The sequence below is a fragment of the Pyxicephalus adspersus genome, chromosome 7 (assembly GCF_032062135.1).
Source record: "Pyxicephalus adspersus chromosome 7, UCB_Pads_2.0, whole genome shotgun sequence".
Lineage (NCBI taxonomy): Eukaryota > Metazoa > Chordata > Amphibia > Anura > Pyxicephalidae > Pyxicephalus > Pyxicephalus adspersus.
This window is the reverse complement of record NC_092864.1, coordinates 25,749,164-25,765,232: the sequence shown is the minus strand read 5'-3', so window position 1 is coordinate 25,765,232 and position 16,069 is coordinate 25,749,164. Positions and strand designations below refer to the sequence as shown.

Sequence of the window (16,069 nt, the reverse complement as noted above, 5' to 3'; positions counted from 1 at the left end):
CCTATTACTAATGGCCACCTTCCTCACCTGATGCCACACCCCTTACCACCACCTGAAGCCACACCCCTTACCACCACCTGATGCCACACCTTTCTCCAAAGCTTCCTAACTTACCTAGGGTCACCCAGGCACTTCAAATTTTCCTAACATCAATTTATACAGGTAAACTGATTGCACAGATGACCCCACACAAGATTCCAGAGGGAACATTGATTCCTATGAACCATCTGAGCACCGAACTCCCTCCAGATCCACCAACCACAAACAAGCTCTGGCACCACAGGGGTTAATCACCACCTGATTGGCTGCAGCCTCATTAATCCTATCCTTAATTCTGAGCCTGGATGCAGCAATCCTCTCCATTGTTGAGTGTGGCCTGCATAGAGTGCTAGCTCATTAGACAAGGAACGCTTCTGCACATTGTAATATCCATCATGAAAAAACAATCTCCGGACAAACTTATTTGTATTAAGGGTGGATTCTTCTTTGTCATCCTCCTGTTCTGGGTGAGAAAATTTCTCAGGCTTGTAGGAATGGGGGCCCCCATTTCAATAGATGATACAGATCTCAGGTGTGTCATGGTCATCCATGGCTTCACTGGGTACCCTGAGGAATGACTAAAGCCGGTGATTCTGTGGCTCCAAATGTTCCTATGCTATGCATTCCTGGTTTTCTGGATCTTTCACTGACTGCAGTTCAATATTTCCTTGCAGGGATAGCCATGCTGTAGCTGTTTCATCTCTAGTGACCCCTAACAATGCAAGTTCCTGGCTTCATGTCTATCCAATGGCTTCAATGCTCACTGTGTCACTGACCCAGAACAAAGATGTGATTGTGTACTAGTGAGTTCCAGGTCAGTGAAGGCAGAGGCAGCCAGGATGGTGGCATTTTCAGATCGAGGTCAGCAATGGTTGGCGCTGTGGTTTTTTTTGGTAAACCTTTGAAGGACAAGCAGAACTCTGTATTGGTTTTGTTTTTACATTTCAAAAGTCTAATTTATACTTCTAATCCCATATTAATCAGTGGACCAATCAAAAGTAACCAATTATTGGATTCTTGATTAAAAGCATTGGTAAATATTGATTGAATATTATCTTGTGTACAAATGATCTAACAAATCAATCAAGTGAAACAAGTCTGTCCTGTGATTCACCCCATGATCAGAATATTGTGTGTGTTGTTTCAGATCTTTCCACCAATTGAATACAGATTGATGAATCAATTAGATTGGTCAAATTCAAAATTAGTAACAGATGTGCTTGTGTTCTATAAAATGTCTGCTTTGTATCACTTATTGTCTTTATGATACGTTTGTGTTATATTTTGTTTCCGGGTGTTGCATTCTCTGTATAACCTATCAAAGGATGTGTCCCTGTTCCCTCGATCATATGAATGTGGTGCCTGACCGGTGTACTGGAACTTTTTACACATTGTGACGGTGTGTGGTGCCACCTGGAATCTATCTGCAGGGAAAGCTCAGAACTTGAATTCCCTATTTTCTAATTTGCTGAATTCTGCCGTCATGGTGGATGGATCTCTCATGGTCTTATGGTTTATGTCTCCTGATAGGTGAGTGGCATTGCACTGATTTGTCTGGGAGCCTCTGTGCAGATGAAGCTGTCAGATATCTCCGTGGTCATCACCCAGACCTCATCTGGGGCCCCTCTGGTCCTAACCATTGTGGGAATGGTCATCTTCTTCCTGTCTGGGTTTGGCGCTGTGGCTGTGATCAAAGAAAGCAGTATCTTAATAAAAAGTGTACGTACGCCCCTGAAATACTTACCTGCCGCCCTCTGATTGAGAAATGTGTGGGGTGGCCTTTTATCTTCTGAGATATAACAAAGGGTGTCAGCGCATAAAACCACTGGGGTATTTACTTGTCTGTGCCCTCCACCCCCAAATAATGAGTCCCTGTGTCCCCAAGGGCCCTGGTAATCCTCCATCATACAAAGACATTGTAGACAATTGAGCTCTTCCAGCCTTGTGGTCACAGTTTAGTGAAGACCCTTTCCTGTTCCCCCATGACTTTGCCCCAGGTACAAAGCCCCCTCGATAAAGACATTAGGTCACCAGTTTGGTGTGGAGGAACTTAAGTGACACACGAAGCCCTGACCTCCCCAATGGGGAGCAAATCCCCACCATCAGTACCTGACCTTGCCAATGGGGGGCAAATCGCCACAGACACAACCCAAAATCTTGCCAAAAGCTTTCATAGAGAAGGTGAACGATATTTCGGGGGGGAAAAACTTCAAAATGTAAAGCCGATGGAGGGTTGGTGGACAAAGGGGGAGTTCCATATTAATGACTGGGGAAAAGGGACACCGTAGCAATAGTTTTGGAACTGGATGTCTAATTTGCAGTTTCTCAGCACCTGAAAGGCCACAATTTGGTTTCCCGACTAGATTAGTGTAGTAAAGAATTATTATTGTAGCCACAATGATGGATATAAAGATTCTGGTTGCTATGGGTCATTTCTCACTGTTCTATTAGTTCACAGGGCTCATGCTGTTGGTGTTTGCCATTGAAATCATAGTGGGGATATCGGCATATTCCTACAGGGACACGGTAAGTGACATGCGACCTTGGATTGGTGTGTGTGGTACATATTTAATGATGTAACCTGTACTAAGATAAGTGTTTGCTGTTACAGCTAAACCCAACCATACACTGGAAAATATGAGGGTGTAGTGGATGGAATGGGGGGTTGAATGTAGGGTGTAGTGGATGAAAGGTGGAGTGGATGGAATGGGGGGGACTGGATGGAATGGGGGGGGATGGATGGAGGGCGGAGTGGATGGAATGGGGGGTTGAATGTAGGGTGTAGTGGATGAAAGGTGGACCGGATGGAATGGGGGGGACTGGATGGAATGGGGGGGGATGGATGGAGGGCGGAGTGGATGGAATGGGGGGTTGAATGTAGGGTGTAGTGGATGAAAGGTGGAGTGGATGGAATGGGGGGGACTGGATGGAATGGGGGGGGATGGATGGAGGGCGGAGTGGATGGAATGGGGGGGGGGGGGTGGAGTGGATGGAGTGGGGGGACCGGATGGAGGGCGGAGTGAAGTTATTATTCTGGCTACTACAAGTCCTATCCATGATACTTTTGACACCTTGAGTAATATATAACCCAGCACTATATGTATGTGTATATACAGTATATATAATATATATATAAACCATCACACACAGTGTTCACACCCAATTCTTCCCCTGGCTGCAATGATAAGTAATAATTGTTGGGTCTCCTTCCTGCAGCTGCAGCGTAATGTACTTCGGAGCTTTATGAAGATGTTGGATAGATACGGAACAGACAAGCCTTTAACTCGAGGGGTGGACGGTGTCCAGCAACAGGTGAGCCCCCACTTCCTGTCCTCACAGATATTTAACAGTTGTCCATGGATGGTATTGGAGTATAGAAGGCCCAGCAGCTTCATCCTCCTAATAATGATCATGTGACTACCCAGCACAGCACAATGATTGCAATAACCAGAAATTATATTACAGGGGAGCCTTCATGCTGGCTCAGCATAGTTGTCTTTCTGCAGGAAATTTGTTGCAGCTCTCTTATGTTTATTCTGCATTTTTGCGCTGTGATCTGAATAAAATGTTGGTGTAGCTAATGTACAGAAGTGACTGAATAAGGATGGGGTGGTGGGGCGAGGGGGCGCTGATCTGCTGGCTGTGTGAAAGTTGCACAGAACAATATGTATTCCCCATTTTCTTGGCACATGCTAGGATCTCCTCCGCCTGTACAGTCTCGGAGAGCTTTGTGAGAGGCAGGAAGTTCCCGGTAATTAATGGTTAGATTAATAGTTGGTTTTGGTTGCAGTTGTGACAACAAGCTAATGCCAAGTAATAATGAGGCCGGACGCTTCCTGACCAGAAGCACTTCACTGTAATAGACAAAAAAAGCAATTAGGGATTGGCAGGGCTGCATGGAGGTTAAATATAAACCTATTACATGAAAATTGAGGAACATTCCATAAATACAATTTAGATTCAATTTTTGTTGTATTTTTGTAACTACAAATTTAATAATTTTAGAATCAATTTTCAGGGGTTCTCATTTTTTGAAGTTGCTGTGTGTGTATGTGTGTGTGTGTGTGTGTGTGTGTGTGTGTGTGTCAGTTTTCATGGTGCTTTAGAATAAATGAGGCGTCAGATGACGGCATACAAAACAAGTAGTTTTGTTCAGTAGTGTTTGGGGAGTAGTATACTTAATGGTGGCTATTGGTATTGGAAATAGGTGGGCAAGTTTAGGGGGTTTTTTTTAAGGGGTAGTTTACATGTGCTGAGGTTAGAGCAAGCCTAATGCAGTGTCCAGGGAGTTCTGGAAAGTGGAGGCAGCTCTAGAGAAGCCTTAGAGCTATGTATTAAAAGAGGTTATGGCTGAAGAAGTCATTAGACGACCAGATAGGTGGCTAGGGGGGTATTTATGTAGCAGGACAGGAGCAGTGAAGTTGCTTTAATAAAAAGCATGAATGTTATTTTGAGGGGAAATTGAATCCAGTGTAGGGATCTGCAGCAGATGCGGTGTAATGAGAAGGATAGGGACATCTTGCCTGTACAATCTATCATGAATTCTGCAACAAGGATCTAGTTTGTGGAATACCAGATAGGAGGATGTTGCATTAGTTGGGGTGGGAGATAAAGTAACAATGTACCACGAGTTTGGTGGTCCCTGTGTAATGAGAGGTTGGGGGGGGGGGGGGGTTTGTTTTGGAAATACTGGGTAGGTGGAAGTGAAAGGATTAGGAGATTTTTTTTTTTTTTGGTAATTTCTCAATTATGTGTTAAGTTCTATTTTATGGATGATTTGGCCAATAGAGTTGGGTGAAGATGGCTGAACAGCCTACAGATAAGGTGATAAGGAACCAGAGGCTGGTGTCTCTGGAGTCACAAGGTTCTGTAAATCACAGCTGGTATTGTCCCCATAGCAGAAATTACTTCTAAAAGGGGTTTTAAGTCTGTTCACTAGCCCACAGCAGCACATTGTTCCAGAAGGCCATTTCTTATATGTTCCATGGCAAACTGCAGGCTTGCTCCAATGTTCTTCTTGTACAGCAAATACATTTTCTTGGTGCCACTTCCATGCAGGATAAATTGGTGCACTCTAATTGTAGATGTACATTGACTCCCAGATGTTGTGTGTTAACTAAAGTGTGCCATTTTGGGCTCCTGGAGACTTCGTTTTACAATCGGTCAGCTTCTGGACTTCATCTGCTGAGCCAGCGAGTCCGGCACATATCATCAGTCGTATGGCATCTACAACACTTTTATTTTCATGATGGTAAAATCATTTTTCAAATACTTTGGTGATCTTTTTTGATCCTTTGTGAAACTCCACCACCATTTTTTTTAATTTTTTTTTTTTCTTGGGAGCCTTAGTTCTTTGTAATCAAGGCTACCGCACACCAATAGCAAAGGGAACACAGACCCCCCCATATCTGAGGTTTACCATCTTGTACAATGAGATGTGCAGATACCTTTTGTTTTATGAGCCTGTTCTGTGCATCACTACAATATAATACAAAGACATCCAGCATGTTTCTTTGCAGAATTGAAATTTGAGTGCATTTTGTTGCTGACCCTTTGAAATTTAAAGCAAGTGACATACAATTTAGAGGCAAGTGTATGCGTTCCTGGTCCGATTCCAGCTGTCCTTTTCCATCATCTTTTCTCTTTTTCAGCCAGTCTCTGACCTTTCGTTATCCCTCTTCTTGTCTGCAGTTTCAGTGCTGTGGAGCCAGGAACTTCACGGATTGGCTTAACATCAGTGCTGGGTTCCCCCCTGGCTCTGTGCCCCCCAGCTGCTGCAAGACCGTAAAGCTTAAGTGTGGAGAGAACGCTAGGGCGCACAGTGACCGCATCTATACACAGGTAGGAGGGATGATCACCTGTTCTTTATTACATGTTGCAGTGCAATAAGGGTCAGCTGCTTGTCCTATATACTGATCATGTCTGAAAATACTGGTAAACTTGGGGTTTTAGAGCAGCATCATCCATCTCATCATTTCAGTATCCAAGTTATATGAAATTACAGTTTAAGTTCTATCTAAAGCAAAAATGAAATTTGGCTGGAGTTTGCCTTTAATGGCTGTTTTGTATTGCAGGGGTGTGTAATGAAGATGCAGATGTGGATTTCGGATCATGTTAATGTGATTGGCGCGGTGGGAGTTGGCCTTGGTTTCTCACAGGTATAGTTCAGCTTTGTACAAATGACTTCTGCAGATACATAGATACTTAACAAAAAGTGCATTTAAAACCAAAATTCTTATTTTAGTTATGGATTGAAAGTGAAAGAGTTGGGATCCCTGTGAGGTTTTTGTAATTGACTGAATATCCTTAAAGGTGACCTAAATTATTTGTCCTGGAAACCATTGTCACTGGGACTGAGAGTGATGGGAAATAGAAAATGTTAGAGTACAGCTTTACCCTACTTTGCAGAGATTTCCCCCAATAATTGGCCAAAAAAAAAAAAAAACATCAGCTGAAATGTAAGTAGTCCGCGACATTGTGACTTTTAAGCAAAGTTTGATTCTGGAACATGACCGACGTGTTACGCAGAAGGGTCGATCTATAAAACATTCATGTTGAAATGCTGCAGAATGGATTTGTCCCCGAGTCTCCTCTGCTTTCCCAGGTGTGACCCAGTTTTTTTCTTCTCTCTCCAGATTTTTGGCATTCTCTTTTCCTGTCTTCTTGTGAAGTTTCTCCAGGAAAATTATGTGTCCCTGTAACGAGTGTGGAAGGTGTCCGCTCATCAATATCACTTGTATGTGATGTAAATATTTAATGTATGGTTGTCCGCCTGCGGTGCTTCTGAAGGCCATGTTCCCTGTAATAAACAATTTATCACACTTCTGTGTTTGGAGATGTCGTGGGGGTTTTTGATTAAACATTTATTTATGGAATAGTTCTAAACAACAGATGTGGAGCCATCCTGTATGGCAGACAAGTCAATCTCCAGAATTTTCTGGAATGTATTTCTGCCTTAATGTCCACAAACATTGCACTGACCTCCGTGACAAGGGAGCCCATTCCTATCAATGGTGTGCTTGTTGACGGTCTATCTGAGCCACCTAGAGGTGGTGTAACAAGAACCTAAACCTTGCAGAGGTGATAGCTGAAAATACCACCTTGTAGGTGAGAGAACAAAAAAGAGGATCTGTAACAGGTTATTACATTGGTTGCCAAACTGTAGAGAAAGTAAGAGGAGAATGGAAAGAAGCATGAGGGACCCAATGCTCAGTGAGTGAATCTCAGCTACTGGGAAGAGGATTTGTCCCATGAAGAAGTTACTATAATAAGCATAGACTGTCCTAGGAGTAAAGTAATACCTAAATGATGGATCCTGCGGGAATTAGCTTTTCTTACAGCGGCTGTGTTATCTCTCTTGTTCCTTAAGATAAAAAAAAAAAAAAAAAAAAAAAAAGGCTGATACCCTCGTATGGCAAACAGACCATCTGCCTGGGGTCTTACCAGGTCTGCCTACCACATCCATATGGGACAGTGCAGAGTAATAAGGATTACTATATTTCCATGAATCCTTGGAAGTAGACATGATTAGTGTGTAGTGAACCCATAGAGCTTCCCCTCAAAAGGAGACACAATGGTTATGTCTGTTGTTAAAGCTAAGGGTCTACACTCAGAGGTTTCCCAGGAGCTGTGTGTCACGGGTGGGAGAGACCAACGTTTAGGCTCCACCAACTTTGCCTTGAAGTATGCCTGCCAATCACCTAAGTCCAGGTTGTGCACAAGAATAAAACAAAGTTCTGCCCAGGACAGTTGTATATCAAGCCGGTTAATGGAATGATGACATCTCCATGGGGTTGTGAAAAGGGACAAATGAGAAGGGTATAAGTAGAAATTGGCATTGGTGTGAAGTCCACCAATCAAATTTACATACAGCAAATTACACTTTTTCCATCACAATTTCAAATCAATTTTTATTAAATATTTCATTAAAAAAATAATTTAAACATAATTTACAATGATAAAAATTAACTTTACTTCTTGATGCTGCTCTGTAAAGTCCTCTGTAATTTAGCAATATTGGCATCCAGAGCGGCCAAACCGTTCCGGAAATCCTGCTCATCATGTGAAGTGAATGTGGAGAAAGTAGCAAAAGACCAATCGGATTTGGCAGACATGACATCAAATACTGATTGGTCGATAGGTTGACTATCACTGACCCGCAGGTTCCTCAAATGGTGGAAGAGTGGAGGAGGAACCCCAGAATATTCTTTGGATTTTAGCACGTTTGGTTCTTGAATCTTGGTGAGCTTATCTGATGTGGCTGATGTGGTATTAAATAAGCTTCTTTGAATTGTGGAAATTCTCTCAGAAGCACCAAAGACATTTATCTTGTCCCCAACATCTCTATCTGCTTTGCAGACCTTTGGTGGGGTGCACATTGGCCGCACAAACGTGGCTTTGTGTGGACTGCTTGCCAGTGGTAAATAGGTGGTGTCATCGGGCTTGTACTCATCACCGATCAGAAAACAAGACTCGCTGTTCACTTCTGTTTGGAGTTTTTGGGGGCTGTATGAGGTGATTGAGCTGACAGTGGGCTCTGGTCTATGATAATTAATATGACCATTGCTAATTAGGTCAGCACTGGGGTCAGAGTGGGATGGAGCAGGATCTGGCTGATCATTGGTACTGGGGATAACTTGATCCATCTCTAATCTTTTGAGATAGCTAATGATGGAGGTGCTGGCTGGACATTGGTCATTTTGTAGCTGCTTTTCATAGCTGTCCAGTGCAGCTTGTGTCAGTTGACTTCCAGGGCTCTCTCTGGTGTTGTCTTTGCCCAGGTCACATAGCAGTTTTGCCATGCTGGCTTGGAGAGTCCTACAATCAAATATAATAATTTAATGTTAGTACCTTCAGAACTGATGGCAAATGTTGCTGTAAAAAACACAATCATGCTACATATGGAATACCTAATAGTCAGCTATGTTATTCTACAGGACAGCTTCATCATCCCTACATTCTACAGCGGGCTTGTCCAAAAAATGCAACCTATGTGCCAAAATATGGACCAGGAAAGCAGTTTTGCTTGGCCCAAAGGATGTGTCCCCCTAGCATCTCTGCTCCATATATGACATCTGGCAATTATGTAATCAGAATAAAGTGCCGCTAAGCTACACACTACATCAGCTTAGCAGGAGGAACTGAGCCTCAGAGAGCCCAGGTTTGGGGCAGACCTGCTATTTCCATTGCCTAACTCTATTGAGACCATCATCTGATTTCTCTGCAAGGTAGATAACAGGTATACTAAATTTTATTGCATTCTTTAAGTGATAAGCTTTTTTTATTTTATGGGAGTATTGTCGGCTAAAACATGACTTTTTTTTAACTGTCTATATGTATTCTACAGTACTGCATATATTGTTACACTTGTTACCATTTTTTTGGTAATTTTTGCCCCTTGGTTTTTGAAAAACCTACAATCTGGCCCCTACATGAAAAAGTTTGTACAAACCTGGTCTTCAGCAATGAAGAAGAGGTAATCAGTGCTGAAGATACACACCACAATGGTACTAGTGTTAAAAGTTTTTCTGATTCCCCCATTAGCACAACTCACACATTTTCGACCTGATCAAATGCCAGGGTTCCCTGAATACCTGAAAGTCATTTCAAGGATTCCCCCATGATAAATAGGTGGAGAGAAGCTGATCAACTGTATGGACCTATGCACTGATGTACATGCTGCTTTGCTTGGAAGGTGTCCAGGGCGCCAGGACAGGCAGGTACAAGGTGTTGTCTTTTAAAGTAGTATTTTGTTTTCTCACGTCTCATATTTTTAGAAAAATGATTAGACAGCTGTTGTTTAGTTTGTGATCTAAACGTTCTCTCCAGGCTATCCAATGATATATGATCTTGATTGTGCAACAAAATCTGTGTGTGGTTTGTGTTCATGTGAAAGGAATCACTACAGATTGTAAAAATTGCTTTACCGTGTGAGTTCTCGTAGTCTGGAGACTTCTGCGTCTCTCTGCCGCAGTGTTATCCCCAAAATCTGATTCTCCTTCTCTGCAGACTCCAACTTAAACTGGAGGCTCTTCATGTTCCCCACCGCATCTTCAGATTCTGAAATATACACATCATTGTCATGGATCACTTTAAAAAAGTGAAAATGCTTCCTCTAGACCATCGTTCCTAAACAGAGCCAAACCTTCATATCAGCCTGGTCTGATTATGTAAATGCAAAACATTACCGGACAACACTCACCAATTCTTAGCTTGGAGGAAGTGAGGCCATTCTGCTGTTGAATTTGAAGGATTTCCTGTTCCTTTTCTCGGATAGTTTGTGAAAGGGTTTTGTTCTCATCCTTTTGGGCCTCCAGCATCTTCAGAAGTTCCTCATTCTTTCTTTGCTGGGACTCCAGACTCTTCTGAGACTCCATCAACTGCTGCTGTAATGTCTCAGTTAAAGACTGGAGGGATGTCACTGTTAAGGAAAACTTAATAAATACAGGATTGCCAATAAACCTGACCCCCCTATCATGGCCGTCAATCCCCAAACTTAATGTGTTGGAAACACTTTTTGGACAGACACTCATCAAAAGCCCTTGGGCGTTTAAATACATAGTATGTCCAAAAAGGCCTTTCTGTGTATAACCTACTTCCAACATTTGCTACAGCCATATATTTGCCACTGTTGTCCTCACTTCCCCTAATCACAGCTGTATGAATGTGTTTACTACAAACCCTACAGATACAGTAGGACTGGATCTGTTGATCTATAGACCTATTCACTATTACAATCAGATGGATGTGGAAGAGGTGTTGCATGCAATCTGTGGAAGGTAATCGAGTAGTTGCATGGGGAAGGGAGCAGCTTGCTTGCCCAGTAAGAGGACCTGATTTTCACATAAAGGGAGCGAGAAAAAGGAGCAGCTTGAGAGGAAACAAGGGCTGGGTGACAAAAATAATGAACACTGCAACTGGGAGACTGAAAGCTTAAGGGGAGAGGGTGACCTGAAAGGAGCAACTTTATGTGGTCTTCAGCACAGACAGAGATAATTAGGCAACAATTACATCCTGTTCACTGTACGAGTAGAAGCTGATGGTCGCTGGAAAAACCTTGAGCTTGCAGATCACATAAATGGAGCCAAGGTACTGCGGCAGCCAGCTACAAGCAGTTCTGTTCCAGCATTTCCCCTACACCCTTGATAGAGAAAGGTTTGTTTGAATGCTTTAGTAAAGCCCATGTCCAGGGAAACATTAAAAAATCTTTTAAAAAATTTTAACTGAACAATATATTTTTCACATCCTAAATACACTGCAAAAAAATATTTTCTTTTTTTAGGAAGCTGGGAAGGCTAATGCGACACAGAGGTGAATATTTCCCACAGACATGCCGACAGAAGTCTGTTCATCTATTTTGCGAAATAACTTACCTTCATAGCTCTGATCCTCTGATCTTGCTGCTCTCTCCCGTTCTCTCAGCTGTTGGTTCAATATTCGTAATCTCCTGAAAATAGAAAAAATATTGGACAGGATAATCATCTGATGATTTTGAAATTACATTACACATAATATAATTGTTATCCAACAGATCATAGAATAGCATATCAAAACTAAACAAAATATCATTTCAACCTAGTTTAAATGCTTTAGGTCACATGGCAACTGTCTTTGTACCTAGTAAGCTACATTCTAGTAATGTTGGAAGTGCTGGCCATATCTGTTTATTACTTGACCTGTAAATTGCACCATTTATTTATTTGGTCACTTCAGCCATCATCCCTTATATGAAAGACATCTCCTGAAAATTGATGTAAGCCAAAGTATTCTGCGGAAACTTCCTGAGGTTTAAACGTGGTGAATTCTGAATGTATGTGGTGTAAGACTGGGCCTCAAAGTTTGTGAAGAGATAGACAAAGATTTGTAAAATCTTTACCATTGCACTGTATTATATGCAAACACAGTCCTCTATTTTAATCTAATCAAAAAAAATAAATATGATATTAATAGAAAAAAAAAAAACACAAGAATGTGGAAGTCATTTGATTTTTAAGAGGCGCATTGTATTGGTACCTATAAAATGAGCTTTATAGTGGTAGTGATTATAAAATGGATCGTCATTGTGCTGATAAGAGGTGCTTCATTATAGCAGTAATATTTGGGCCAATTAAAGGAGCTCCTTGGTGTACAAAAAGAACGATGCATTTGCACACACAACCACCTACCGCCTAATTATCCTGAACTGCGATTGGACTGTATTCCAGAGACGTCTAACTGAACAGAAAAGAATTCAACATTTCTTACTTTTACCAACAGTCACTTACCTCCGCAGCTGGGTGTTCTCACTTCTCAAGGGCTGCAGAGCCAGAGCAATCTCTGCATGAACATTGGTATTTCCCACTACTGCTGGTAGAAGAGACACATTGTGCTCCAGCTCTGTAACCAGACGCAGAGCCTCCCCGTCATCTGAAACAACATCAAATCAATGACCAAACATGAACTTGGTAAGAAGTCAGGAAATGTCTAAAACTCACTCATTAGGACTTCCTGAATTGAATTTTTAAAAGGGATTCTGACAGTCCATCTCCATAAGGCACCTTCCTCCCCACTGATAATTTATATATCCAAGATATTTATCTTCATTTACCCTCCATTTTACAAATGCTTGTTATAGGGATCATGTGCCCTTGGCCTTAACTTAGTCACATACTGGTGGAGAGAAGGTTGATACCCTATGTAAGCTTCAAAAATTGAAGACATAAAGACTGCACAGGCTTAAGCTACGTACACACCTCAGATGATTTGGACGATATTCAGGTTGATATCAGATGAGAATCTGACATGTCTACAGCACTCATTGTCTGTCCTGGCAGATCCACGGACGATCAACAATCGTAATGAAAGTGAAGGGGAGAGCATGCAGCTAGGGTGCGGCTTCGTCATTCTCTCCCCTCCTCTCTCTGAATAGCAGAACAGTGCCGTATGTACAGCGCTCATTCATGCATCGTTCAGTCTTTTGTCATTGAAAAGGATCGTGAAAGATCCTCTCCAACAACAATTATTGCCCGTTTGTACCCAGCCCTAGACTCCCGTATTGGCCACAGACAAAAGAGGGGTATCAGCAGATGGGGTTATCCTATCAAAAGAACCGGTCATTGAAATAACATTTTTAATTTAGCATATAAACATGTATCCTCTACAATTACAAATATATGATGTGCTTTCACATTCTAAGAGGGCCTCATATCCTCTTTCCTCTAGGAGAGCAGCATGACTTACAATAATACTAAGCAGTGAACAATACCTTGATCAGCCATAACAGCCTTTATCTCTCCAAGAAGATATTTCACCGTTTTGATCTTCTGCTCAGTTTTTCCTGGGCTGCACTTTTTAGAACTGCTGAAGCTCGTCTGACAACTAATATCTCTTGCTGTGGCTTTGTCCATCATAGCTGCTTCCTCCTCATCACTGGACATCTCCTCAGTGTCCGTCACAATTCTCTCTTTTTCATGTTCATCTATATATGCCGATTCCTGACTGCGCAGCTGTGCCAAGTGTGCAGCCGCAAGTTGCAAGAGACCTGGGTCCTGTATCCAGTTACTGGGCTGGGATAACATGTCCGCTTGGTGGGTCGGCTGATGAGAGACAGGCACAGTGGATGTTTGCAGCACAGGTGCTGCTGGTACATTAAATGCTGTAGGTGGCACAGAATGTGTCATAGGTGTTGCAACCATAGAAGATTGAAAGTGAGTTTCTCCACCTAGTGGCAGAGTCTGGTGGTACACTTGATAGCCCACATCCTACAAACCAAGCAGAAGCATCACAAAATGTTATTAAGACAGCAGAAATAAAAAGAAGCGTTCTGCAGTCCTGACCAATGTTGCTCCTCATAGATACAGTACAGTAAGTGGGCATTGTCACATTAGGATGGATTGTGTGTTACGCACAGTAACATCAGAAAGCATATACAGCCACAGAGACCACCTATCTAAGCCACAGGTTCAGCATGACACTTCATTATTATGTAAATGTAAAGTCAAGGCTTAGCCAACTTTTAGTTGAAAGAGGCAGCTACTTAATTCAGCAGGAATGAAGAGCAAAAAGGGCATCAAAGGTACTAAAGAATTTGACACTTTAAAAGGTAGGTCAGCCATGACATGTCTCACCTGAGGGTCTGCTGAGTGTCGAGGGGACAGGGTTGGGGTTGATGTTGGTAATCGGCAGTTGAACAATACAGCAGATTCAGGACCTGTGAATAATCAGTGGAAGAAAGGTTACTTCAAGTTAATGCAATAAATAAGTTATTACCAACAAGTCAGATTAACAAAGCTCAGCAAAGTGCTAGAGAGCAGGCAAATTTTATGGTAATGTCTAGTTATGTGACAACACAACTGCACATATTACCAGCCTGTACAGTGAAGGAATTCATCTTTGTAACTTTATTCAACCAAAATCAGTCCATTTACCCCATTCATTGTGCTGAATGCTCTCCAATGTATTTCAGATCCCTTTATTCTCAGTTTACCTTTCTATTGCTTGTCTGCATCGCTTCTATAGGTGTTTTTTTAATTAAAGACCGCTATACTGAAATAAATTTTAGGGATGCAACTGCAGGCCACCTTGAATATTCTAGAAGCTCAGTTTATCAGTTTTAATACTTTCCAAGTTACTGGTAAATATCAAACATCCATATTCCAACGTTATTGGTTGCATGATTGCTACAAGCTAACAACGTAAAAAGTATGAAGGACACAAACTGCCATTATTATAGGAAGAAAAGCATTGGTAACTTCCACAATCTCTCAGCACAAGGTTCCTTTAAAGAATAAATGTTCCTTTATGCAGTTTCCTTACCTTAACCTAAACTATCAGACCATCAGCCTTCATAGACTCATATTTACAGAGATCCAAGAGCTGGCATATATATGTATATATATTTGTTTTAGCACTTTTGCATTTTAAATATATGTTGATACTTTTTGCCTTTAGATTCTATTGTATAGTAGTAATGTGATGGATAATTTTTATTTGGATTTTGAATATGCCTAACCCTAAATTATTTAAATATTTATAATAAAGAACAGAAAAGATGGGGTTTTCTGCAAAAATATTAGAATTGTATTTGGTGATACAAATTTCACACAATAATACAAGAAAAAATTTATAGACTTTTACTTGTATGTCACAATAGTTTCTTGTGATACATACAAGATTTTGTTATGGCCTGCTAAGGCACTATACAAAGTTCAACTAACATTAAGCGCATATACATCACCATAACATGGTTTAGTAAGTATGAACCCGTTCCTATCAACCGTAGTACCCTACACATTTCACCATTGTGGGCTTCCTCAGGGGTAGTGGTAGGTCAGTGAACACCTTTCTATGGATACGCAAAGGGTTCAAGTAATCTAAATTTACAAACATAAGTGTACGGGTTCAATATGGTACATTGTTACCAATACAGAGATCAAATCCTAATGATTTCACTAAATTCTTTTAAATTATAATAAAAAAGAGCGTATGACAAATGTGGTATATCAAGCTAAGTATAAGTCTCTTTTTTATTATAATTTAAAAGAATTTAGTGAAATCATTATAAATGTGATCTCTGTATTGGTTAACAATGTATCATATTGAACCCTTACACTTATGTTTGTAAATTTAGATTACTTGAACCCTTTGCGTATACATAGAAAGGTGTTCAGTGACCTACCACTACCCCTGAGGAAGCCCACAAAGGGGAAATGCGTAGGGTACGACGGTTGATACGAACGGGTTCATACTTACTAAACCATCTTATAGTGATGTATATGCGCTTAATGTTAGTTGAACTTTGTATAGTGCCTTAGCAGGTCATAACAAAATCTTGTATGTATCACAAGAAACTACTGTGACAAACAAGTTTATAATTCTTTTTCTGTATTATTGTGTGAAATTTGTATCACCAAATACAATATTATTATTTTTGCCGAAAACCCCATCTTTTCTGTCCTTTATTATAAATATTTAGAATCTACTGCACATGGCTGCTTCGCCCACTACCGTGAGCATACAGCGCCTCCACTGTGCACCAATCCCTACTCCCCCT

General features: G+C 41.3%; 2 protein-coding genes across 4 annotated transcripts in view; one reads left to right on the top strand and one right to left on the bottom strand.

Annotated features, from left to right (window-relative positions):
• Nucleotides 1–381: 381 nt before the first annotated feature.
• Nucleotides 382–6,860, top strand: LOC140335343 (CD151 antigen-like). 2 transcript variants are annotated; one of them, XM_072417899.1, is made up of 7 exons: nucleotides 382–506; nucleotides 1,570–1,758; nucleotides 2,491–2,565; nucleotides 3,256–3,351; nucleotides 5,731–5,880; nucleotides 6,114–6,197; nucleotides 6,675–6,860. In XM_072417899.1, exons 1-7 carry the CDS (start codon nucleotides 435–437, stop codon nucleotides 6,738–6,740), a joined length of 732 nt encoding a protein of 243 aa, XP_072274000.1. In that variant the 5' UTR covers nucleotides 382–434; the 3' UTR covers nucleotides 6,741–6,860. The 2 variants fall into 2 exon arrangements, with proteins under 2 accessions (XP_072274000.1, XP_072274001.1); XM_072417900.1 differs by lacking the exon at nucleotides 382–506 and adding an exon at nucleotides 1,337–1,438.
• A 1,061-nt stretch (nucleotides 6,861–7,921) lies between these two features.
• The window catches only part of CCDC14 (coiled-coil domain containing 14), a 13,572-nt gene continuing 5,424 nt past the window's right edge, over nucleotides 7,922–16,069 (bottom strand). For both annotated transcript variants that reach the window (XM_072417897.1, XM_072417898.1), the window contains 7 exons: nucleotides 14,145–14,227; nucleotides 13,283–13,778; nucleotides 12,303–12,444; nucleotides 11,412–11,485; nucleotides 10,241–10,459; nucleotides 9,966–10,098; nucleotides 7,922–8,856 (listed from right to left, as the gene is read on the bottom strand). In XM_072417897.1, the coding sequence (XP_072273998.1) occupies nucleotides 8,010–8,856; nucleotides 9,966–10,098; nucleotides 10,241–10,459; nucleotides 11,412–11,485; nucleotides 12,303–12,444; nucleotides 13,283–13,778; nucleotides 14,145–14,227 (1,994 nt within the window). In that variant the 3' untranslated portion in view covers nucleotides 7,922–8,009. The remainder of the gene's footprint in view (nucleotides 8,857–9,965; nucleotides 10,099–10,240; nucleotides 10,460–11,411; nucleotides 11,486–12,302; nucleotides 12,445–13,282; nucleotides 13,779–14,144; nucleotides 14,228–16,069) is intronic.

What these genes read in the sequence shown, in the direction of transcription:
- LOC140335343 (XM_072417899.1), top strand. Translation starts at nt 435, where the DNA reads ATGAAAAAACAATCTCCGGACAAACTTATTTGTATTAAGGGTGGATTC. An exon ending in TTGTCATCCTCCTGTTCTGG is followed by an intron (nt 507 to 1,569) that starts GTGAGAAAATTT and finishes GTCTCCTGATAG; the next exon opens with GTGAGTGGCATTGCACTGAT. An exon ending in TTGGCCTTGGTTTCTCACAG is followed by an intron (nt 6,198 to 6,674) that starts GTATAGTTCAGC and finishes TTCTCTCTCCAG; the next exon opens with ATTTTTGGCATTCTCTTTTC.